This window comes from Typopeltis vanoorti, chromosome 15 (assembly GCF_054136105.1).
Source record: "Typopeltis vanoorti isolate ZY-2024b chromosome 15, IOZ_Tvanoo_1.0, whole genome shotgun sequence".
Classification (NCBI taxonomy): domain Eukaryota; kingdom Metazoa; phylum Arthropoda; class Arachnida; order Uropygi; family Thelyphonidae; genus Typopeltis; species Typopeltis vanoorti.
In genome coordinates, this window is record NC_143563.1 from 79,918,937 (window position 1) to 79,944,065 (window position 25,129).

Sequence of the window (25,129 nt, forward strand, 5' to 3'; positions counted from 1 at the left end):
AACAAGAGGTCATCTCTGGAAATTAAAGAAGAGTGTGGTTAACAAAGGTGTCAGAACAAGGTTTTTTGCCTGGAGGGTGGTGAATGAGTGGAATTCATTGCCTGACTTAGTTGTGAGCTCTTCGTCTGTAAATGAATTCAAGAAGAGATATGACAGATATTGTTTTGCTAGTTTGGGTCTCCCGCGATGAGTCTACTGACTCCATGGAGATACCCGTAATAATAATAATAATAATAATAATAATAATAATAATAATATGCTGATGCATTTGATCCAGATCTCTCCCCCCCACACACACACTGAGTCTATAGCAGCAAACAGTACATTTTGCCCTACTGACCTCTATTTCACACCAGTTAGCCTCAAATGAATCTCTCTCAGACCAAAGATCCCCCATAATGTTATTGGTTGAATTTCTTCAGTACCCCTCCATCATTATAATTCCTTCTGTCCCCCCTCTGAAAATGCAATATCCATTACATTATATCCCTATAACTATATATCATTATCAGCAATGATTGGCATCAGCAAGACCTGTTAACCAGGTCTTGCTGATGCCGATCATTTTTGACCAAGTCAAGCTAACCAATGCCAAAAACTCCTTCCCTTTTAAACAAAAAAAGCCAAGCTAGTTGTAGTTCTTTGCTATAAAAAATTAAAATTATTTCATGATTTTCAGATTTAAAAGTATATAACTCCTTTCCTCTTGGTTCTACAGTCATCCTTGCATATTGTTATTACCAACCCATTCAGATTTGGAATGTGATGAAAATGCATTCGGTACTGCATAATCATTCCCCCCCCCAACACACACACACTGTACATAATATAAAATTTGAATATTTGAATATAAACAAACTTCACTGTATAGTGAACAACAAAGTATCAATCAGATATTTGGCCTTAACATTATGGCTTGCACTATTTATAACAAAAAATGGATTTGCTATTATTGCTACCTGTACTAACAGCAAACGTGCAAACCATGGATCTGCTACTGCCTAATGTTTTTTTTTCTGTAAACAACAACAGCAGGTAAAAAAAGAAGAAAAAATTCCTAACATTTTTATTTACAATTCAATCTATCTAAATTTATTATAACTCCATACATACATGAAAACCACTTATCAACAATTCTGTTATTTATAACCAATTAAACATATTTTTTTCTAAAAAAAAAAAAAGGGGACATAAAAATTACATTAATTGGAACAAAATGTAACTTATTAAAATGTATTATTATTATATTAGCAACTTAATAAATAATTTATTTCATTCCTTTGATGTTGTTCAAAGTGCGAAGCACCACCAAGAATGAATTTGCCTCTGTTTTCTTGACACAAATGAATCTTTCTCAGCCTCTAAAAAACTTTAGATCCTTTTTCTGCTCAAGATGCTAATTTTATCTCACCTAGCTATTTAATCTGTAGAAATAATCTCAACTCTGTCCAATCTTAAAAAACTGTACTATATTTGAGGGGGTGCACCAACGATCCCCTAAAAATGCTGTGCAAAAGAGAGTGGTATGGTACAGCCAATCAATAAACCCTCCCTCTCAACTACTCACTTCAACCACTGTCTCACAAAAATCCATTTAAGCCTAATGTTTTTTCTATGTACTTCAATGGATGATGATCCACTCAATTGGCATCTTCCATTCCACCATCATTATGTTCCAACTGTTAAAGGCCTAATTCTTCTCTTGTATTTCATCTTCCTATGTTCTCTAGAACAGCATTCCTCATGAAGTGTTTCCTCCAACAACTATATCCTCCAACTCATCAAGAAAAATATAAACAGGTTCCTTCTACTTTAACTGTTCTGGAACCTCTTCATGGTGTGTGTGTGTGTGTGTGTGTGTGTGTGTGTGTGTGTGTGTGTGTGTGTGTGTGTGTGTGTGTGTGTGTGTGTGTGTGTGTGTGTGTGTAAAAACATTCACAAACATCCATGCTGCAGTGGACTTCGACTTGACCTGCTGGTCATAGTGCAAAGGCATTATCCTCTTGGCCAACCAGATAATTTTATATTATTTTCATTAATTCACTATAACTGTCAAAGACTGCTTAAAGGGAGGGGGGGGGGATCTTGTTCTTAGCATGGTATAACAAAGTTCTGTTCATTTCATAAGCAACATTTTAAGATCAGGGGAATCCTCTTCTAGGAAGATTTTTTTTTAGTCAATAAAACTATATGGAAAAATAAATTAACGAAACAAATTAAATTCTATAAGTTTTTGGAAGCTGGATGCTGCTATCTAATGGATACAAATGCTAAAAAAAAAAAAATCAGCAAATTACTTATTCCTCCTCCATCCTCCACATCCAGATTACCATAATACAGTCGGGTCTCTTTTTATACGGTAGATACGTTCCACAGTAAACTGCATATAAAAAATTGCACAAAAAAGGCCTAAACTTACATTGAAAAATTAGGGATAAGTTCGATAATTTTCTAAAACCGCATAAAACCAAAGCAATGAATTAAAATAAACCTAAAATCGCATCAAAAAGCTTATGAAAATTCAGGAAAATAAGAATGCCTAAGTTTGTTTTAAAGCTTTATTCATTTAATTTTATTGAAAAGTAACATTTTTTTTTTGTTTGTTTTTTGTCATCAGAATTATCATCACTATTAGACAATATTCGGCAACATTTGAGAAACTGGTGCAAAATCACTTTCATTACCAGAAGAGATAGTCAGCGCATCAGATCTGTATGGTAAAGGCAATGGTTCTTCACAAACAGAATTAGCTTCACCCTTATTCTGTGCTGATTTTTTTCTTCTGACAATGTAATCAGTGATTAAACTTTGCAATGATGATTTCACTAATTTTTTATACAGCTCGCGATATCCAGTTCTTCAGCTCATTGGAATTTAAAAGCTTTCAGAATTTGTGTCATTAACAAGAAAATTATTTTTCCAATTTACTGCACAGTTCAAGACCTCAAATTATATTTGCAGTGAGAGGAACAGGTTTTTCTTCTGCTTCACTATCGTTTTCTGGATCTTCAACGATATCTAAAGTTAATCGATATCCAATATACATCATCAACATTTAAGGCATTATCCACAAGCAATTCATCTACATCATTCTGGCTAAATGTATTAAAACCTTCTCCACCAATTTCATGTGCCAAAGTAATGATTTCAGCTAATAATGTAGATGTTAGAATGGTTGCACTGTTTGCAACACATCCAGGCCAAGCTGCTTTCCAGCAGGCATTTAAAGTTTGTGGTCAGTTTATTTCAGCAATAGCAGATGTAACATGATTTAAACAGTCCAAATTAGAAATTTTTTTCCAAACGTCAGTTACTGTTAATGATTCATTTTCTAGTTTATCCAATATAAATTGAAAAGTGTGCTTAACGTAATATTTTTAAACGTAGTAATTATGCCTTGATCTAATGCTTGTTGTATCGGGTGGAAAAAACACTACCTGCACATTTGGATGTTCTAAATGTGGATGACTTGGTGCATTGTCAACAATTAATAAAACTTTAAAATTTAGAGCTTTTTGCTTCATATATGTTTCCACTTCTGGTACAATGCAATTATTGAACCATTCAGTAAATACAGCAGTTGTTACCCAGACCTTTGTATTAGCAATCCAACGTACTGGCAGCTGTTTTAGATCTTTGCCTTTTAGAACACGTGGTCTTAGAAATCGATTTACTAGGAGGGGTTTCAACATTCGATCTCCTTATGCATTGCTACAAAGTAACAATGCCACTCGATCTTTGCTTGCTTTAAACCCACTTGCTTTTTTCTCAGACTTTGCAATGCAAGTTCGACTAGGCATTTTCTTCCAAAACAATCCTTTTTGTCAGTGTTAAACACTTGATCGGGACAATATCCACCATCTTCAATAATTTTGGCTAACTTCTCTTGAAAATTTTTGGCTGCTTCTTCGTCTGCTGCTACAACCTCGCCTGTAATCTTCACGTTTTATGTGCATTCCTTTTTAAAAACCCGGTTAACCATCCTTTGCTAGCTGAAAATTCTTTATCAGCCTGGGAAGCGGAAGTAAACGGCTCCAAATGCTTCATCTGTTCATAAAACCGAAGAGCTTTTTGTTTAATTAAATAACCACTTATAGGAATTCTTCTTTGAGTTAATTCTTCAATCCAAATTAGGAGTGCTCGTTCCGTTTTCTAATAAAGCATCTCTTGAGTACGATGATAATTTGGCACTTAGTTTTGTGCTAGAAATGACAGATTTTCTTATTGCGACTTCATTCTTTTTAATTGCTTGTATAGTAGATTCGCCTAAATTAAAATGATTACCAATTGCCATGGATCCCTCTCCTTTTGCTAAGCGATCTAAAATTGCAATTTTCATTTCCAAAGAAATTGTTTTTCTTTGGTGCTTTTTTTTCTCCATTGGACCAAATTAAATCTTTAAAATAACAATTACAAAATTTAGACTTTCGATAATAAAAAGACAAATACTTACTCACATACAAAATTAAACTTCACGAACACTCACTGCTTACACGTTATCACGTTACGCTAGAATGTGCTACAACACGTTGTTCATTATGTACAACGCCGATGAACGAATTGGTCAACAACACATGAAATCACGTGCTTTATAGCTAAAATTTTCCAACTGTTATACAAGCAAAATAGTTACCACTTTAAAAACTACAATGATCATAAAAGAGAAGTTAATTTTCTGCCATGTAATAATAAACAACTCATCCCACAATACAGATTGACTACCCCAGGGTTTCCCAAACTGTATTCCACGGAAGGTGAATAAGTTTTCCGCAAGAAGTCTCGTGGAATTTGTCATTTTAGTATTCTAAGCATTTTTCATGAATAAATATGCTATAGTGGAAATATTCTGAGGAGAATAACATTCGTGAATATGTTGAAAAGCTCAGACCCAGAAACGTCTAAATAACACATCTGTGTAGCAAATGTTAGTGATAACCAAGCCGTGTATTTTTAAACGTGGAAGTATTCATGAATTATCGTTAATTTTCACACATCGAAACCTTTCAACATTCGGGAAAGGGAATACCGCTGTTTATGACTGGTCATAAAAACTGCCTGCAAGTCGATTACAACAATATGCGGTGTATCCTCTATTCTCAAAACTGAACGAAATAACATCTGTGTTGCAAATGTTAGTGACCAATCAGCAAGGAAGTATAAAGAAATTTTTTCCACTGAAATTGAAGATCACAGTAGTCGTCTGTATCTGGTTCTAAGAGCTAGTAATACTAAATACTTTCTTCACAAGTTTGTATTGTAGGGTGAAAACGCTTGTTTCGAAACCGTAGTGTCGTGATTTTTTAAAAGTAATAGGCCTACAAATTTAAATTTTAATATGAATAAGAGAAAAGGAACTTTGTTTACTTTGAAAATTATCAGCACACAGGAGAAAAAGTCTGCATTCACTCGTAAGTACTTATATTATAAATTTTTGGTGATCAGAATGGGATATGTCAATGAAATTCAGCACAAATTAATTTAATGATGTTTATGTTTAATTAATTATTAATTAATAATTAATGATCAATTATTAATTAATAATAAAAATCAGCTAAATTAACAATTAATTATTAATTAATACATTAAAAAATAACCAAGGTGTTCCATGAAAATTTCAGGATTTGTGAAGTGTTCCGTACTAGGAAAAGTTTGGGAAACGCTGGATTATCCTATTATCGGAATGGATTCTCCTTCTTCTGACATGCGCAGAAGTGTCGAAAGGTTTCATATCTGTGGGCGTACTATACCGCATAACTTCAAATCCGCATAAAAAGAGACCCGAGTGTACTATTATTTGTCCCAATATCCAGGGCACTTCAGGGGAAAAAAAAAAAAAAACAGACAGAACCTTTAAAAATATGTAATCTCTGCACTGCTTTTAAATTCCATATGAAGCTGGCTACTCTTATCTTAAAGACCAACTTTGTCCCTTCTCGGTTGCAGTGTAATATAAATAATGTTTCTTTTTCTTGCAACTTGTTACATTATGGACAAACTGGAAGAACTGCCAACATCCCACTTGAAGAATGTAAGTACAGTGGTATCTCGCTAATCCAAACCTCTTTAGTCCGAACCCTCCAGTAATCCGAACTGTGGTTTGAAAGAAAAAAAAGTTTTATTTATTACGTATCATTTTGTGTACTATTATTTTTATTTAATAATTGTTATTTTAACTATTATTATTTATTTTATTATTATTACAATGCAGTATAACTATGGTGATACGCAAAAAGTGGAAATTCAAAACGTGCATAATTTGGTTAAAAATATAAATCCAGATGTTGAAATTTCACAAACAGATGCTACGGAATGGATTACAGATAGAACCGAAAGTGAATTTGAAATAAAATCAGATGCTGAAATTATAAATATGACCGCACAGAATGAATTAGAAGACGAAGATGACGATAAAGAACTGAAGAAAAAAAAAGTAAAACATGAAGAGGCAGTTGACAGTTTTAATAAGTGTGTATAGAATGTGCTAAGCAGAATGATACGCTATTCCACAAAATTTTATTGCTAATGCAGCTCTGAGAAGAAGCATTCGAAAAAAGTTTAGCGTCCAAGAAGCAAAAGAAAATCAGTGACTTTTTTACAAAGAAATAAAAAACTTTTTTTGTGTTATTTTGTGAAACGTTTTTTGTGTTGTGTACAAGAAAGTGATTTTTTTTACGCAAATTAAGTTATACTGAACTATGTAAATTTATTAAATCAGAATCCTCAACAATACAGGTACATACAAACTAAATTTTTACTAAAATAAACTTGTGTACTGTATTATTTTTTAAGTTTTACATTACAGTGCAGTAACTTTTTTCTATCAGTTACTTCATTTATTTACAGAATTAAATTGACATGCCATTATAATCTGATTATTTTTGTCTTAAACGCTAATTATTGTTGTCTCTTGGGAGTTAAATTCTCTAATCCAAACTTTTCGCTAATCCGAACGAGCACTGTTTTTATTAGTTCGGATTAGTGAGATACCACTGTGTGTGTGTGTGTGTATCTGCCACCACAATTACAGTCCAGATCTAGCTGGCCATGCCTCGGATGCAATGCACAAAATCAAATGGAAAAAAGTCACTGTGCTTCACTACATTAAATACAAACATGACTTCTTTCCTCTCCAAAATAGTTTAACAGATTTAACTACCAAAACTTAAATATGCTTAAATGAAACTTTCCATGATTTAAAACACTGAGTGAATGCTTCTATGACTGAGATAAAATGCTAGAAGCATTAAGCACCTGTTCAATCCATTCCTTGTAATGTTTTCATTCCATTAGGAATTGTTAGACCTTGTGCCCAACAGCCAATACATATTGGCTGTTGGGTGTGGATTTTTTTGTGTGGATTCTGTGCATTGTTGCAATTCTTATTTATATTGTATCCTCAATGATGCTTCTGTGACTGAGATGAAATGCTGGAAGCATTAAACACCTGTTCAATTCATTCCTTGTGATGTTTCCATTTTATTTGGAATGGAAACATCACAAAAAATAAAACCATGGATCATGTTATGGTTAGGACTTGAGGCTTTCAATCTGATATCTTCTACTTTTTTTTTTTTTTTTAACAAGAAAATTATTCAATTTGCTAAATACAGCAGAAATCATTTACTATAACACACAATAAAAATTTAAAATACATTGCATAACAACAAATTCCAAATTTTTTTTAATATTCCTGAAAAAAAATTTTATTTAAATTAACTGAAAGCAAAAAACAGGAGCACCCGAAACAAGTACGCATTAAAAAATAGGACATATTCAACTCAATTCTTACCATGAGTAATAGTTCCAGAGCCATTGGTATCAAACAACTGAAAAGCAGTAATATATAGAGCATCTGGTTTACACAGAACAGCTTCGAATGCCTGAAACTCCATGAATGATATAAGGCTATTGAAAAAAAAAGTGTATAAATTTAAAAAATAAAAAATAAAAATAAGAATTGAAATAATTTTCAGAAATAAGCATAAAACAATATTTATTGATATGTTTTTAGTAGTTCCTATATTCTTATTTGCTGCAGACCTAGAAATAGTTTATAACAACTAACTATAATGGAGTTTAATCTGGGAGAGAAAAAAAAAAAAGAGAGAGGAAGAATGCAGTGGTAGAACAGAAGAATAAGTAAGCACAGAGTAGAAATGTTCAGGCAGACATTCGGTAAGAGGAGATGATGTAGAGAAACTCCTTTTCACACTTTTGCACTGTCCCACCTAGGGATAAATGAAAGAGGGTGGCTCATGATGCATCTCTTGCAGTATAAAGGAGAAACGATTTCTGTTTAAATGGATGTACAACTTGATATTTTAAAGGATATGGAAATTTCTGGTAAGATTATTGTACTTAAATGATCACAATGTATTCGATGAAAATCTATTATCTGTGAAAGTACAATGTCCTATAATCACAGAAAAAGAAGGTTCTATTTTCTGATCAGAGGATTCTTTGGCTTTTCAGTTTAGCAGTAGCAGTTTGGTGAATCAGGCACTCTAAAATTGTTTAATGGCTCAAAACAAGTACGCCGCTTTGAGTCAGACAAAGTATGACCGTCCTGACAAATGATTTTATATGCTAATAGTAGTGAATGCGGAGTGAGTTCTGTTTGAGTTGTTTAAGTATATATTTAGTAGTAAAGAATATGGAGCTTCAAATATAACAAGTATCTTAAATTTGCTTTTAAAGTATCTGAAATGTTAAATAGGTTTGGAGATGGGTTCTAGATTTTACATTGTGTAATTTTTCAGGGGTTTTCCCCTACTGTGGCATAAGTGAGGTTAGTAGTTTATCCGTAGATATTGGCTGCAAGAGGGAAGAAGATAGTGGGTTTGGTGCCAAAAGATAAATAAGTTCTTTTTGGAAGTCTTTAGCATCAATTAAGTCATTCTTTTTGCATCATTATATTTATGAGTGTTTGTGTGATTAACTGCAATGGTGGTGTGTTTAATTTTTTTGATTTTTAAATGTTTAATATTTGTTTTCTTGTACAGTATACTGTGCGGCATGGTGTCGATGAGTAAAACAATGATGGGGGATTTTAATGTGCATGATTACATTTGCTACAGCATGTGTGAAAAGTATGGCCTTTGCAGAATGAGAGATTTTTGGGAGGGGAATGAAACTGGAGAACATGTTTGTTGAAAAGTGTTTCATGAGCAAATGCCAGAAACATAAAAATAGTAAGATGAGTGATGGCAGTGAGTTCAAAGATGAAATATGTGATAATGCAATTGGCATAGTCAGTGTTGCAAGTGGTATGAGCAACTTGCAAATGATGTGGTGAATGGGGAGGGGGCGAAAGCAGAGTAGGAAAGAGCAAAAGCATGAAAATAAGGATCAGAATTTGTATGGTGATTCACTGGTGCAAGGAGTCCTTGAAGAGCATGTGACAAAATTGTGTTTTCCTGGGGCTATGACAAAGTATGTCAATTATGCTGCAAGGTGAAAGAAATGTTTATTTTGGCTGGTGCAAATGATTTAGCAGGTGACAAGTGTAATATGCGAGAAGACATGAAGGAGTTGCTAGAGAATGCAAAAAAAAAAAAGACTGAGAAAATAAAAGTTATGAGTTTGTTGCCACAGTATGACAGCAGCAAGCCAAGACAGAGAGCTATGATCACAAATGAGTCAGTGTACAAATTGTGCAAGAGGAATGGTGTGGAATTTGATGGAAGGAAGGATTTATATAAAATGGATGTCTTGCACCTGATGTTGTTCAGTGAAAGCACAACAAAGTCAGGGAAACTAACATGCTTAAGGGGGGGGGGGGGTGCAAGTGAACATGGGTCCAAGCAACCTAGAGGTTAAGAAGTATGGTGTTATCTAGTGGGCTAAGTAACACAAGGTGTAAATGAGGCTATGGGATGATAGAGTTATTGCAGTTTATGTATACTAATGCTAGAAGGATTTGCAATAAGAATGAGAAGTTTTTGGCATTGGCTAGTACAACTTGGCCAAAAGTTATAGGCATTAGTGAGACAGGGTCAGAGGAATAGAATGTAAAGGATACAGTGTCTTCAGAGGACAGAAGGAACAGGATAAGTGAAGGGGGTTTTGATAATGATAGCAAAGGAATTAAAGCCGAAAGGAGTAAAAGTACATCATGGGGACAGGGATTCAGAGGGTAATTCAAATATGTAATTGGTTGCTGCTTAATCCAGAGGATGTAAGGGAGAATATAGATGACATGCATTTGTAAATTAACTACATTCACTGTGTATTTGGAAAGATCACTGGTGAGGAAGATCTAGGGTGTTTGCGGGGATGGTTCTGATTATCTGGTATTCTGGTTTGCATGTGAACAATTTATAAGGCCATTAGTGATAGCAAATGTTTCAGCATCTTTGTCTGCAAGATCTGTACAAATGGAAGAGAAATGTGGGTAATGTATGTTTCCATACTAGTGAGGATAACCTTGATAATATGTTTAGTGCACTTTGGTGCCAGTTGGTGTTGTGAACATTAAAATCTCCGAGAAGGAGGATTATTTCACTATTAGGAGAGTGGGACTGAAGAAAATCAATTTTTAAGGAGAGGAAATTAAAGAGCTCAGAGTGGTTGGTAGCATTAGGAGAGTGATAAAGACAGCAAATGAATCTGATGGGGAAGGAATATTTTCAACCAAAGAAAGTCAAAGTTGAGCAATTCTGGGTTAGGTGCTCTCTGGCAAGGTAGATGTATGTCAGAGTAGATGTATGCACAGACACCACCCTTAGGTCAAAAAGAGTTAAAGAGCATGTACAGGGGTGGTCTGAAAAGTTCTCAGCCTCAGCCACAGATGTCAACACTATTGGCACGATTTTTTTTTTTTTTTCTAAGTTCGTACATCTGTCATAAGCATCTATGTGAAATTGCAAGCCATTCTATCAAGTAGTTTGTTTATACAGCTGTCTGAAGCAAAAGCGTTGTCTGTATCCCTTGAAATGGATAAAATTGCATATTGTTCGGCTATAAAATTCTTTGTAAAAGAAGGTTTAACGCCAAAAGAAATTCATTCGAAGTTAATAAAAGTTTAGGGGCACTCTTCTCCTTCATTTTCAACAATTAAGAAATGGGCTGCTGAGTTTAAACGTGGCCATACCAGCCTTGAAGATGATCCATGTGAAGGAGTTCCAAAAAATGTAACACCAGAAATCAATGATCAAGTGCACAACATGGTATTGGATGACATGCGAGGCAAAGTGCATGAAATTGCTGAGACTATAGGCATTTCAAAAGAACGTGTAGGATATATTTTGCATGAAGAATTGCAAATGAAAAAGCTTTGAGCAAGATGGGTGCCATGCTTGCTCCAACAGATCAAAAACGCACTCGCATGAAAATCTCAGAACAGTGCTTGGAGCATTTTAACAAGAATAAAACTGATTTTGTGCATCGATTTATTACTATGGATGAGACTTGGATTCACCATTACACATCAGAATCCAAACAGCAATCAAAACAGTGGACAGAAGCCAGTTGTTCAGCGCCAAAGAAGACAAAGTCGGTTCCACCAGCAGGAAAGGTCATGGCATCGGTGTTTTGGGATGCTAAAGGCATTTTGTTTATTAATTATCTTGAAAAGGGTAAAACAATAACTGAGGAATATTATTCCAATCTTTTAACCAGACTAGATGAAAAAATTTGTGAGAAAAGACCTGGTTTGCAGAAGAAAAAAAAATCATCTTTCATCAGGACAATGCACCTGCCCACAAAGGTGTTTTGGCAATGGGAAAATTAAGGGATCTGAACTATGAATTGTTGGAACATCCATCCTATTTCCTGCGTTTTTCTTCGAATCAAGAGGTGATTACAGCTGTAGAGGGATATTTTGCAGATCTTACTGAGAATCACTACAGGGATGGGATAATGGCGCTGGAGCATCGTTAGAATAAATGTATTAATCTTAAGGGAGATTATGTTGTAAAATAAAAATAATTTTGAAATTATAAATTTGTTCTTTCATTGTTAGGCCGAGAACTTTTCAGACCACCCTCGTAATTTGAAAGGTTGAGATGGATAGTGCTGATGAGGGAGGTGAGATTTGAGTTTCTACTAAAAAGAGTAGGTGGGGTTTGGTGTATACTGAAGATGGTAGTGGACACTATTAATGTTGGAGATGAGGCTACAGATGTTAGTGAAGTGGATGTGCAAGGTTCTCTGGGGCATATATTTGACCACAATGGGTCTTGCACATTTCCCATGCAGTACCTGCATACTGGTCTCCATGGTGCCTGCTAGTGGTGTCACTTGATTTTTGCACTAATATAACTTGTTTGTAGTCAATGATCCAACCGTTTTCTCCAGTTTGGTGTTTTTCTTCAAGTTGTGTTCGAAGATGGTGTCCTTGTTCTCTCTGGGCAAATGTTAAGTCAGGTCGAGCACGTATGCATGATTGGGGGGAAAGTGTCCTTGTACTTGTTATTTATCACCGTTATTAATTTGGATGTACTTGTCGGTGTGTCACAGGTCGCTTTCATGAGATGTGGAAAGTTTGTTCCATCCTTTCTTGTATTTATGGATCCGAAACGATGACACCTGATGATATTTCTGAGATCAAAGTTGCATTCTCCTGCTAATTTGCTATCTTATTTTAAAGATTTACCATTTTTCATAGGAAAGTTCAAAATAACAGCACTGAGTCTCCTGTTTTTGACCTCGAACAACTCGTATACCATTGATGCAATTAGGTCACGAAGTTCATTAACGGACAAGGGTGCACTTGCAACATGGCGCTAATCGAGTAATTCAAGCTTAGTTTCCAGCATTCAAATTTTGGAAGAGAAGGTTTTAATCATATGTTGTTCAAGGTTTTCGACTTGTTTGCCTAAGTTCAGAAGCTGTTTTACAGAAGGGAGGCAGAGCAACAAAAGTAAAAGGCTGGTTGAGATCGATAAAAAGCTTGTGCACCAATTCATCTATTTTTGCACAGGAAGCATGTAATCAGTGGCAACAGAAATTGCACAATACCTTTTTTTTTTATCGGTAACTTTGATTTTACAGCTGCAGCACTTCATATTGTCATTGGGTTTCTCGGTGATTGACGCTGCTAAACTGACGAGACTCAAGGTGCTCTTCATTGTTGGCCTTTGTCGCTGTCATCTTTACTTCATACGGTAGGCCAAGCAGGCACTTGCACATGGCTGTTTTTTAATTGCAAGGATAAACGATTTGATGGACTATAAGTACTTACAGGTTGTGCAGAAGTAATCGGCTCCTTAGTACCTGCTGTTAGTTTTCTGTTTACTGATTATTTTGCCCAAAAAACACATACGATAATGATAAAATTTGGGAGCACAAGTTAAGACTTGCTTATTCACAGGTGCCACCTGGTATTTTTTATTAAGAAGGGATATGTGGATTACAGAGCAGATGATTATGACAAGCTAAGGTGCCAGCTTTCAGCAGATCCATGGCATAAGAATTTGGAGAGGAAGAGATGATTTTGCTGCATGGTTAATGGGTGTTTGAAGAAAGCAGCAGGTGAATGTATACCTAGAATCAGAAGGATAAATCAGGTATGAATTAGATGGATGAGTAGCTCATTAAGCAAGAGTTGCACACAAAGAAAAGGTTGTGGAGGGATTATAAAGAAAAATGTGATCAGCATTCCCATGAGCAGTATAACGCACAGGCAAGAAGGGTGATCAGTATGGTTAGGATGACTAAAGCTAATTATCAGAGAAAGTTAGCTGATGAGGCCAAAAGAAACCCTAAAGAGCTATTTTGCTATGTGACAAGTAAGAAGAGGGATAACTTTAAAAAAGTGCTGATAGTGGAGAGGTAACAGACTCAAAACAAATAGATGAATTACTGAGTGAGCATCTTGCAGCAGTACCATCTAGGTGGTGACATTGCAATGCCAGATAACTGACTGATAGAAGAGAGGCTGAAGAAATGGAGGTGATTAAAATATTGTGAAACCTCAATATGAACACAGTCACAGGATTAGATCCCATATCATCTCGTGTATTATAAGAATGTGCAAGGGAATTATCAACTCCTCTGAACAAGCTGTTAAATTTAAGCCTTGATACTGAGAAGGTCCCAGTGGAGTGCAAAGAGGGGAAATAGTCCAATTGTATATAGAATTCCATGACAGAAGTAGCAAATTATAGGCAAATCAGCATCTCAGGAAAGGTGGTTAAGGTACTGGAGAAATTGGTGAAAAATAGAGCTGCTGATAGAAATATTATGCTCTCTAAGGGACAACATAAGAGTAGGTCTTGCCTGAGTAATGTGCTTACATTTCATAATTAAAAGGCTATGGAGTTGGATATGGGAAATGGCTGCTCAGTGATAATGCTAGACTTTGCAAAAGAATCTGACGAGATTCCACATAAATTGGAGCAAATGGGGATGGATATGAATCTGGTGATTTGGATTAGAGGATGGCTGACATATAGATATCAAAGCATGGTTTATAGAGGAGTTGAGTCCAGGAGAAGCAAGTGACCAGTAGTGCACCACAGGGGTCAGTACTTGGTCCTCGGTTTAATTTGTATATCAATATAAGAAATGATTTGGCAGGAAATAGTTTGTTGTTTGCTGAATATTTCTAGATATCTAGGTATCTAGATACCTAGAACCTAATAATAATAATATTATTATTAGGCCATTCAAGGATTATATTTTACACCACACACCACAAGATTTTGCGGAACATGGCATTTGCAGAATGTCGTAGCAGTTAGAAATTTGGCAGGTAAGAGACCAGGAAGTGTGTGTGTCAGCATAAAATGCACGAAACGGGAAGAGTATGGCAATACAGATATCAGCACTGCAGGAGCAGTGTGTCAGAAATGAGTGAATGTCAGCAAGGAGAGAAACAGATGAGTAGCATGAGAGCCAAGGATAATCAGAAGCAAAAGATTTGATGCTGACGCTAGAAATTCTTATGTAGCCAGCAAGTGGAGAAATGATTGTGAAGGATGATACTGTTAAATAAAAATGGAAATAAAGTGACTGATGCAGAAGACATAGTGGAGTTGTTTAATGGTCACTTTAGTTGGATATTTCATTGTGTGTGTGTTACAAATACTAAGTTCTTCGAATATTAATAAGGGAAGGAAGAGATTTCACCATGTGTTTTAAGAGAATGTGCTAAAGAACTGTCAGGTCTGTTGACTTCACTTTTTAATGTGAGTATAGCTATGGGAAAGGGACCATGGAATAAGTAGGGTGGTAAAATAGAAGCGTCAAACTATAGGGTAATTTGTATTTCCACTGTAGTTGTTAAGAATTTGAAGAAATTAGTGAGAGATTATATGCAGCATTAGGTTGATGAGGGCAATGTTATCTGTAAGGATCAGCATGAATTTGTTAAGGAATGCTTTCATTTTAGTAATCAAATTGCCTTTTATAATAAAGTAAAAATAGAAGTTGATAAGGAACAGGATATATATTGCCTTTTTTTTTTTTTTTTTTTTACAAAGGTGCTGGACAGAGTGCCACATAATAAGCTGATATTTAAGTTACAGAATATGGGTTTGGACATCCAGTTAGTGAACATCCAGTTGGTTGTCTAATAGATATCAGAGACTTGTGTATGAGGAAGACATATCGAGGAAGAAAGGTATGGGATCCCCGAGGGATCCCAACCTTTCTCTTTTCCAGGATGAAATACCCAACTAAAGTGACCATTAAACAACTCCACTATGTCTTATGCATCAGTCACTTCCCATACAAATGGAATCCCTCAGGGACCAGTACTGGAGCTTGTATTGTTTAACCTTTATATCAATGAACTACAAGGAGACAGTCAGTTGTTTGCAGATGATGTGAAGCTGGGAAAGATTATTAGTAATAGAGTTGATATGGCCCTTCAGGAAGATTTCGACATGCTGGACATACAAGAAATGAATGAGGGGGGGATCCAATTTGTTGCAACTGAATGTAAGGATTTGAAGTTTGGATCAATAAATGGAAAGCAGCATACTCTGCTGGAGGAACTGTATTAGAGGAAGTGAAGGAGGCAAGGGACCTTGGGGTAATGATTGAGAAAAAATTGAAGTTTAGGGAGACATATCGCAAAGTTGATGAACGTAACCCAGCAGATTTGCTGAAATACTCAGGATGCTGACCATTATGTGGTTCCACTATATAAAGCCATGATCAGACCATGCCTGGATTGTTATGCTCAGATTTCATCACCAGGATTGATCTTATGGAATCAAACTGGTCTATCTCTGCTGGTCAGACTCCTCAGTAAATCATAGAGAGAGAGAGAGAGAGAGAGAGAGAGAGAGAGAGAGAGAGAGAGAGAGAGAGAGAGAGAGAGAGTACAAAGGCAGATAACAAAATGATATCAGGACTGTACAATGTCAGTTATGAGGATAGATTGATTATATGAAGACTGCAGATTTTGGTTGATAGGAAGTTGTTAAACTTCAAATTTTATAACCCTAGATGAAACAAAAAGTGTTTAGCACCAAAAATTTATAAAAGTAAAGCTATGCATTCATGCTCCCAAAATATGAAAAACATTTCAATTCCAAAATCTAATACAGAGAATTAATTATATACTGCTGAATATGCAATTATAATACTAAGGTCACATATGCAGACACAGGTGAAAATTATTTAAGACTGATTAAACTACAGATATTTCGATTTACATAGTTTTGATAAATTATGATAAACTTTGATAAAATATCTTGAATAATTTTTCAAGTATGTCTACATGTGACCTCAGCATTATCACAAAATGCACAACTCAATCAACAGAATATGAAATTAGTCAAGGATTATTTCTGAACACATTCACACTGTGAAGACAAGAAACTTCCCACGTACTGTATGTAAGTTCTGTTGCTCCAGTGCCACTTTCTTTAAACTTTCATCAAATGCAGTGTTTAACAGAATGTTAGCCAGCAAAGGTTGGTTGATTGGTAGAATATCTGCTACTAATGGCTCAGGCAAAACGTTAAGCAAGTTTGAGCACGGTTAGTAGTTGGAAGGGGATCAATTGTTCGATGCTGTTGGCACACTCTCTCTCGATGAGTCTTTGGACTCCCTTTAGATGTCACATAATAATAATAATATAACATTAAGTTCATCATTTTTTTTCCCTGAAATATGGCAGACAAACATTATTGTTTAATTTCTACTGATGCTGATATACATATATGGCCAACTGATATGTAGATGTATATATACATAACAAAAGACCCTTCCAACAGTCACTAAATTCCAATGTTTACAATCTTATATGAAACAAAAAAATAGCCAAATCGTGACAAAATCACCAAAACAGCAAGTTGTATATACTTTATTATTATTTTCCTGATCCCCCCCATGAAGTCACAAAACACTCATTGCAGGAAGTCAACACTAGTGAACACAAAGTCTGTCATACCTCTTCTTAAAATCATCTGCAGTCTGCACAAGTTCACCATCCTCTCAGGTAATACATTCCATGCTCCTACCACTTTCCATTGCCTTCTATCCACCAAACTCTGTAATCCATATGTCCTCAAGTCTATCCTCATAATCAACATTGTACAGTTCTGACATTATTTTTGTTATCCGTCTCTGCAGCCTCTTCATACTTCATCCCCTTCAAATCCAAGTGACCAGATCTGAACAAAGAAATCCAAATGTGGTCTGGTCAAATCTTTATACAATGGAACCAACATATGTGTTTCTCCCATGGTCAATGTTCTCCTCAATATTGTCCTAATTCTCTGAGATGTCTACACAACCAACATTGTACAGTTCTGACATTATTTTTGTTATCCGTCTCTGCAGCCTCTTCATACTTCATCCCCTTCAAATCCAAGTGACCAGATCTGAACAAAGAAATCCAAATGTGGTCTAGTCAAATCTTTATACAATGGAACCAACATATGTATTTCTCCCATGGTCAATGTTCTCCTCAATATTGTCCTAATTCTCTGAGATGTCTACACAACCTTTGCAATATGACCTCTGAACTTTAAATACTGTATCCACAATCATCCCCCCCCCCAAGATCTCTTACTTCCTCCACTTCCTCCACCAAGTAAGTATGAAGCATCCCTTCTGTGCATACCAAATTTTAAAATCCTACATTTAGTTGCATTAAAGTGACATCCTCATGCCCCCTGCTCACCCTTCCTGTTTATTCAAATCCTCTTGAACAGCCAAAACATCAGCACTATTACTAATAACTCTCCCAAGCTTCACATCATCTGCAAACAACTGAACATGCTGTGACAATATCATTGACATAAAGACTGAACAGAAATGAAATGGTCCCAGGACTGCACCTGTGGATCTCCACTTGTAACCTTCCTACTCCATGATATTGCTCCTCCATATACAACTCTCTGATATCTATCAGAGAACCAATTGCAAATCCAGGTCCACTAACCTGATATCCAAACCAATATAATACAACTTAAAAATCAACTTGTTCTATGTCAAATATATTGGAAAAATAAAAAATGGCAGTGTATGCCTTACCTTTATCCACTGCAGTTGCTACTTTATTTTAAATAGAAACCAGATTACAGAAAAGAGTGCCGTTTAACAAATCCATGCTGGCATGCAGAAATAATATTATCATCATCTGCCCAATTCAGTATATGAGTTCTTACCAAATTTCTCCAAAATCTTAACAACTACAGAAGAAAAACAAACAGGCCTATAGTTTGAAGCCTCCATTCTACCACCATATCTTACCCTCATTCCACTCTCTAGGAAACTGTCCTATTGCAAGATTTTTATTAAATAGTCAAGTTAATGGCACAGTCAGTTGCAGTGAACATTCCTTTAAAACATGTGATGAAATTCCATCTAGTCTCCCTGCCTTATTAACGTTTAGTGTACTCGGTATTCAGAATGCATCCTCTCCAATCACTTCTAACACTTCACCACTTATTATCCTTCTATGATTAAAGCCTGTAGTACTGCCAGAATGGGATAATAAAGTGATCATTAAATTGCTCAACTATGTCATCTGCTTTTTGGTCATCCAATTCCCATCTCCACCCAGCAAGATAATCCATCGACTATCATTTTTTCTGCTACACATCACATAGCGAAAAAACTCCTTGTGATTCTCCTTGGATTGCAGTGCAGTGTCTCATATTCTAATTTCCTCTCATATTCTAATTTTTTCTCTCCTTACAATACTAATCACTTCCTAGTCTGAGCCTTATATTTCTCATGCAACTGTTCTCTATGTCTTTCTTTATATGCCTTCCATAATCTCTTTTTTTCTGCAATTCTCCTTTTATTCTTTTTGTCATCCATTTGAATCTAAATTTTATCTTATGTTATCTTTATCTTATTAACTCAGGTATACAATCCATCGTTATTCTTGTAGAGAGGCTTATACGCTGGTTAAACATGATAACTAATAATTAAGGAATTGACAACGTAAACTAGAAATATAAATTAAATAAACTTTAATATATACTTTCCGATATTTCGGCAAACATCACGTTGCCATCTTCTTGGGAACTTAATACAAAGACAAGTGCACACAAGTACTACATAACAGCAAATGAGAACAGAAGCTAGGAAGCTAACGTTTTCCTAAAGTGCCCCCTGGCGGGCTATATTGGTAGTTCTTGGCCTTTGGGCTGAAGTTCTTCTGATAAATGTTTCCCAAATTTGGGGCAGTCTCATGCATCCAAATCTGTTGAGGTTTGGCATGTTCCAAAGGGCTGAGGCTGATTCCATGAATAGTCTTTCATATTTGAACTTGCTGTGGTGTATTACTGTGGCTTTCTTCCATCTTATTCTGTGGCGAGTATCCAGAGCGTGGTCTGCAAGTCCAGAGTGACTGTACTGGTGAAATCGGATGTAATCCTTGTGTTCTGAGATTCTGATATTTGCTATCCTGCCTGTTTGGCCAAAGTAGGACAATTTATAGCTGCAAGGGACCTGGTATACACCAGGTGGGTCTAGGGGAAGTGGTTGGTCTTTAGTGGAGCGGATAAGGGATGCCAATTTTCTATATGGTCTGTAACAAGTGGTCAAGTCATGTTTTTTTAAGATTTTGTTGATGATCAAATCCAGAACTCTCAATCCTCGTGTTCCCTCTACCACATGCTGCCTAAGACAGTTGAGCGAAATCCAAAAATTTAGTTCTTATTGCTACATGCTGTCTCCTCTGCCCAGTTTATATCACTATAATTGAAACCCCCATAATGATTGCTCTCTTTGCACTTTCCAAGCTAATTTGCCTAAACATTTCACGCTCATCACCATCTATATTCCTTTATATTTTCCTTTAAACATCCATCTCACACCATCTCTCAAAGCCATTAGTGTTATTTCCACTAGGATTCTCCACCCCGAGAGTGCACATTTCATCTATCACGAGTAATACTCCACCACGTTTACCTTCCCTATCCTGCCAAAATATACTATACCCTTCGATTTCCATTCTTTTCAGAACATCCTCCTCAATTAACCAAGTTTCACTAATACCAACAACCTCGGGAGAGACTGAGTCAATCAATGCTACAAAAGATTTGTGTACTGAAAACACAGTGTATTGCCAGCCTTCTTATAGCATTATTACTCCCCCTCATACTCCACCTGGCTCTTTAATATAATGTACACCCTCTAATTTCTCAAGCCACTATTCCCACATGAGGCCATTTCTCTCCAAAATTCCAATTTAGTAGTTCTAGTTTCACTGTCAAGAAAACAAGTCTCTCCAAATGGCTGTACCCTTCTTTGTTCAAATATAATCCATCTCTTGCATACAGCTCCCTTCTATCCTCAAACGTAGTCATGCATCCACATATTCCAGACCCCTTTTCCTGCACATTTTCACTATCATCTCACTCGTCATTTCTCCTTTACTCTGCATTATCATACCAGGGAAACACGCTCACTATCTTTCTTTGGACACATTTCGGCTGCACTATGTCTAATATCAACCTCAAATCTCATGATACACTATTCACACTACTTCTCAGGTCATTCATCCTAACCATTACTATCATCTCCTCTACACTTTTGCCTTCTTTGCCGCCATTGCCAAACTACCTATTGTTCCACCAGGCAAGCACTCCTCTGACACTCTACTCTGCACACTCTGAATCATCAGATCTCCATACATGACACTCTGAAGAGATTCATTCATGCTTCTGACTTGCATCCCTAACTCTTTATAATCCTGTCTTTTTACCTTCCAATCCCTGTCTTTTTCTCCCACCCTCTCCCTCTCACTTCTGTATCCCTTGCTTCCACGCTCTCTCGTCTTTCTGCAATTTCCTCTCTTCCACTGTCTCTCCCACTCTCTCACATCTTCCTCTCTTCTTTGCTCTCTGATGCTGTTCTTTTACACCTTCTCTCATTCCTCTCCCATAGCCAACCTTCCTATCCTTTCAAGATCTTCACATCGATGCTCCTCAACTCAGTCTTCATTCCTTCCATCTCCTTCCTCAGCAGTTCTATTTCTCTCTCCACAAATTCCGCTTTCAATTGCCATTCACGGCCATCAGACAAATCATCTCCATCCGCTAAACTATCCAAAGCTAAATCTATATGTAGGTCTTTAACATTTTCTCCATCCTCCAACACACTACTGGCATCCGCAAACTGTAAGTCACCTATTTCTGAAGGAACTATCTCTGCCACCAGGTTGAACATAAATCGCTACACATGGAGACAATACCGAGATCGTCAAATCCCATCTAAACAGCAAACAAATACTACACAATTGTACAAAAAAATTGTTAATTCGAATCATGCAAACTTAAATACCTGTATTGTCACGAAATAAACACAAAAACATCTTTACTTACTACTAATACTTATATTTTTTTAACAGCTCACTTCACTTGTTGCATCTGTCTTCGTGCACTACCCTACTTTTGCTCACAAACATGAAAAGACTTCAATTTCAAAACCAAATATAGATAATTATATAGTGCCAAATAAGTGATCAGTCAAGCTTTATTTTCTAAACACTTATACAAATGAGCCAAATAAAATTCCAAAACAATGTAACTGATGACTGATGTTTCTTGATATTAAAAATGCAATAAGTGACAGAGATTTCCAAATATGATTTGTAAAAGTCTTAATTTATATAAATGAATAATAAGCATCTGTGAGCAAATAATATTATCCACATCATTACATGTGACATTTATATTAATATTAAAAAGATTATTTACATTATCTTGGGTTGGGAAACTCCAGTAAACATTATTCAACAACGAAAGAAATTTATTTGAGGGAAACGGGGGGGGAATCAGCGTGGACAAGGAAATGCTCAGAGAAGAATGGATGATGGACACTAGTGCAAATCTATGTGTGTACAAGAATGGATTATAATGTGACCAGGGATGTGGGAAAAAGAAACATGAGAGGTGTAAGATCAGTAATGACAGAGATGAGTAGCTGGGGGGATATGGAGGAGTCACATCTGAGGAGTGAGAATGGGGAGGCTTGTTAGAAAACCAGAAGTAAGCTAATATGTATGTTTACAAATGCCAGAAGTACTCAAAATAAAGCAAATTAAATTGTAGCATAAATAGATTATATCTGCCCAAAAATTGTTGAAATAAGTGAGCCACAGTTAGAGGAGGATGACATTCTGACAGGAATAGAGATAGACAGATATGAGTTTTCATGAGGATAGGTAAGGAAGGAAGGAGGAGTTACTGTTAATGGTGAAGGAATTATTTGCATCTAAGGTAGAGATGAAAGGCGCAAATAGTGGCATTGGTTCTGAACCAGTATGGTATGAGGTGGAAGTGAACAGAATAAAATATCCAGCTGCTGCTGCCACAGACCTGGTAATGTCGAGGACAGTGAGAAGAAAACGTACAGGCAAATCAGTATGGGTGATTTAAAGTATGGTAACATAGACTGGAATGAAGGGACAGTATCTAGGGAAAAGAGAATGCATGTCTTGAGTTTTTGAGCAACACCTGCTTGGTCTTGGACTATATTATCTCATCCTCTGAGGTGTTGAATCTCCCTCCAGCTGGTGAGTGACCACAAGGTGATTACTTGGATAGTGACCAGCCATATGAGGACTTCTGTGAGAAAGGGATATATGTGGAACTATAAGACTGGTGATTATGTCAAGCTCAGTAGACAGTTAGCAGCTATAAAAATGATTTGTCGGGAAAAGAGATCAATGTTGCTTGGGACCTGTGCAGAAACTGTCTGGCAAAGGCAATGTCTAAATGCATTCCAGACATCAAGAGATCAAATAAGATGGGTTAAAATGGATATATGTGGAACTATAAGACTGGTGATTATGTCAAGCTCAGTAGACAGTTTGCAGCTATAAAAATGAATTGTCGGGAAAGGAGATCAATGTTGCTTGGGACCTGTGCAGAAACTGTCTGGCAGAGGCAATGTCTAAATGCATTCCAAACATCAAGAGATGAAATAAGATGGGTTAAAATGGATGAAAGAAGAGGTGAAGCATGCAATTTGAAAGAAGAAGGCATTACGGAAGCAGCATAAGATGACTGGTGGTAACAGACAGTTGCACGAGGAAATACAAAGAGAAAGCAAGAGAGGTAACTCACTTGGTAAGGATATCACAAGTGTAGTATGAGCAGTAGTTAGCTAATGAGACCAAAAGGAATCCTAGGGAGTTTTACTGATATGTGGTAAGTAGAAGAAAGAATGGTTATAGAAGGATGATAGTGGTTGCAGAGAATGGCAGAATGATAACCACTGAGGAAGATACACTAGATATTAAACAAGCATTTCATAAAGGTATTTCATCCTTGTGAAAATAACATCATGCAAAATTTGAAAACAGTGGGGAAGGGGGGGGTACCTGATAGTGAGGTGAGCAAGGGGGGGGTATATGAGAAACTAAGAAAACTGAATGTCAATAAAGCTGTAGAACTTAATGATATATCACCACATGTTTTAAGAGAATGCTCTAGGAAGTTAACAGCTTGAACTTATCTCTTTACACGAGGCTTAGATTTACCCAAGTTGCAAAGGAGTGGAAAGAGACTAAATTTTTCAGCTTCATAAAAGGGATGATAAGACATCATCATCATCAAATTCCTGCCATGTACCATCAAGGGGTGTACAGGATATGATAGAACTACATGAAAAATTTACATCATTACTAACTTCCTATCTACAATTTTCCTCCAAATCAGTCTGTTACTTGTCAAGACTCCAACATTATCAGATCTTATATTTCTATCGTCTAAGGCACTTTGTACCGTATCAACCCACCTATATCTTGGTCATCCTCTGGGTCGTTTTCCTGCCAACCTGGCAGAAAACACTTGTATTGCTAATCTTTCCTCGCCCATTCTGTTTAAGTGACCATACCACCAGAGATTAGCTCTGCTAATGCATTCCAGGATGCTGACAATGTCAAGTTCTTTCTTAATATGCTCGTTTTTAATATGATATTGCCATTGATGCCATCTGTTCACACCTATAATCTTTCTCAGGACTCTCATATCTGCGGTCTCTAGTCTTTGGTCAAGTATTTTACTTCAGACCCAGCTCTCAGATCCATAAGTTAAAACTGGTTTGAACACTGTCTTGTATACAGCTAATTTAGTGTTCCAACTAATTTCTCTCTTATTCCATATGAATTTATTCAATCGACTTCCCACCATACCAACTTTGCTGATTCTGTTGTCTATTTCTATATTTAATTTACCATCTTCAGTAAAAATCGTGCCTAAGTAGCTGAAATGTTTTACTTGTTCCACAGGTTCTCCATTCACAACACAGTTGACATTTTCAATGATTCTGCCTATTTTCATTGTCTTTGTCTTTTTATTGCTGACCTTCATACCATATCTATTACAACAGTTATTCAATTTAGTCAGGGAATCTTGCAGGCTTGTAGCAGATTTATTTAGAAGTATAACATCGTCCACATAAAGCAAAGAGCTGACATTAACATCTCATTAAATGAGATGTTAATAAATTGGCCAAGAAACATGATATTCTGATATAATGTTTAATACCACTTTCCTTCATAATGTGATCCATATAGATAATGAATAACAGAGGGGATAATGTACATCCTTGTATCACACCAGATTTAACATTAAACCATCTTCCAGTATATCCTTCAATTCTAACTGCCGACTTGCAACTCAAATAAAGACTAAGTATTGCTTGATATAATGTCCCACTGACACCATATAACTGTAGCATATTGAATAGCTTCTCTCTTGGCACC

At 36.1% G+C, this 25,129-nt stretch overlaps 1 protein-coding gene across 1 annotated transcript in view; it reads right to left on the reverse strand.

The window, feature by feature from the left end:
• The window catches only part of aralar1 (calcium-binding mitochondrial carrier protein aralar1), a 510,219-nt gene that overhangs the window by 358,198 nt on the left and 126,892 nt on the right, over nt 1-25,129 (reverse strand). The window contains exon 5 of the mRNA XM_090405723.1: nt 7,790-7,905. Coding sequence (XP_090261849.1) covers nt 7,790-7,905 — 116 coding nt within the window. The remainder of the gene's footprint in view (nt 1-7,789; nt 7,906-25,129) is intronic.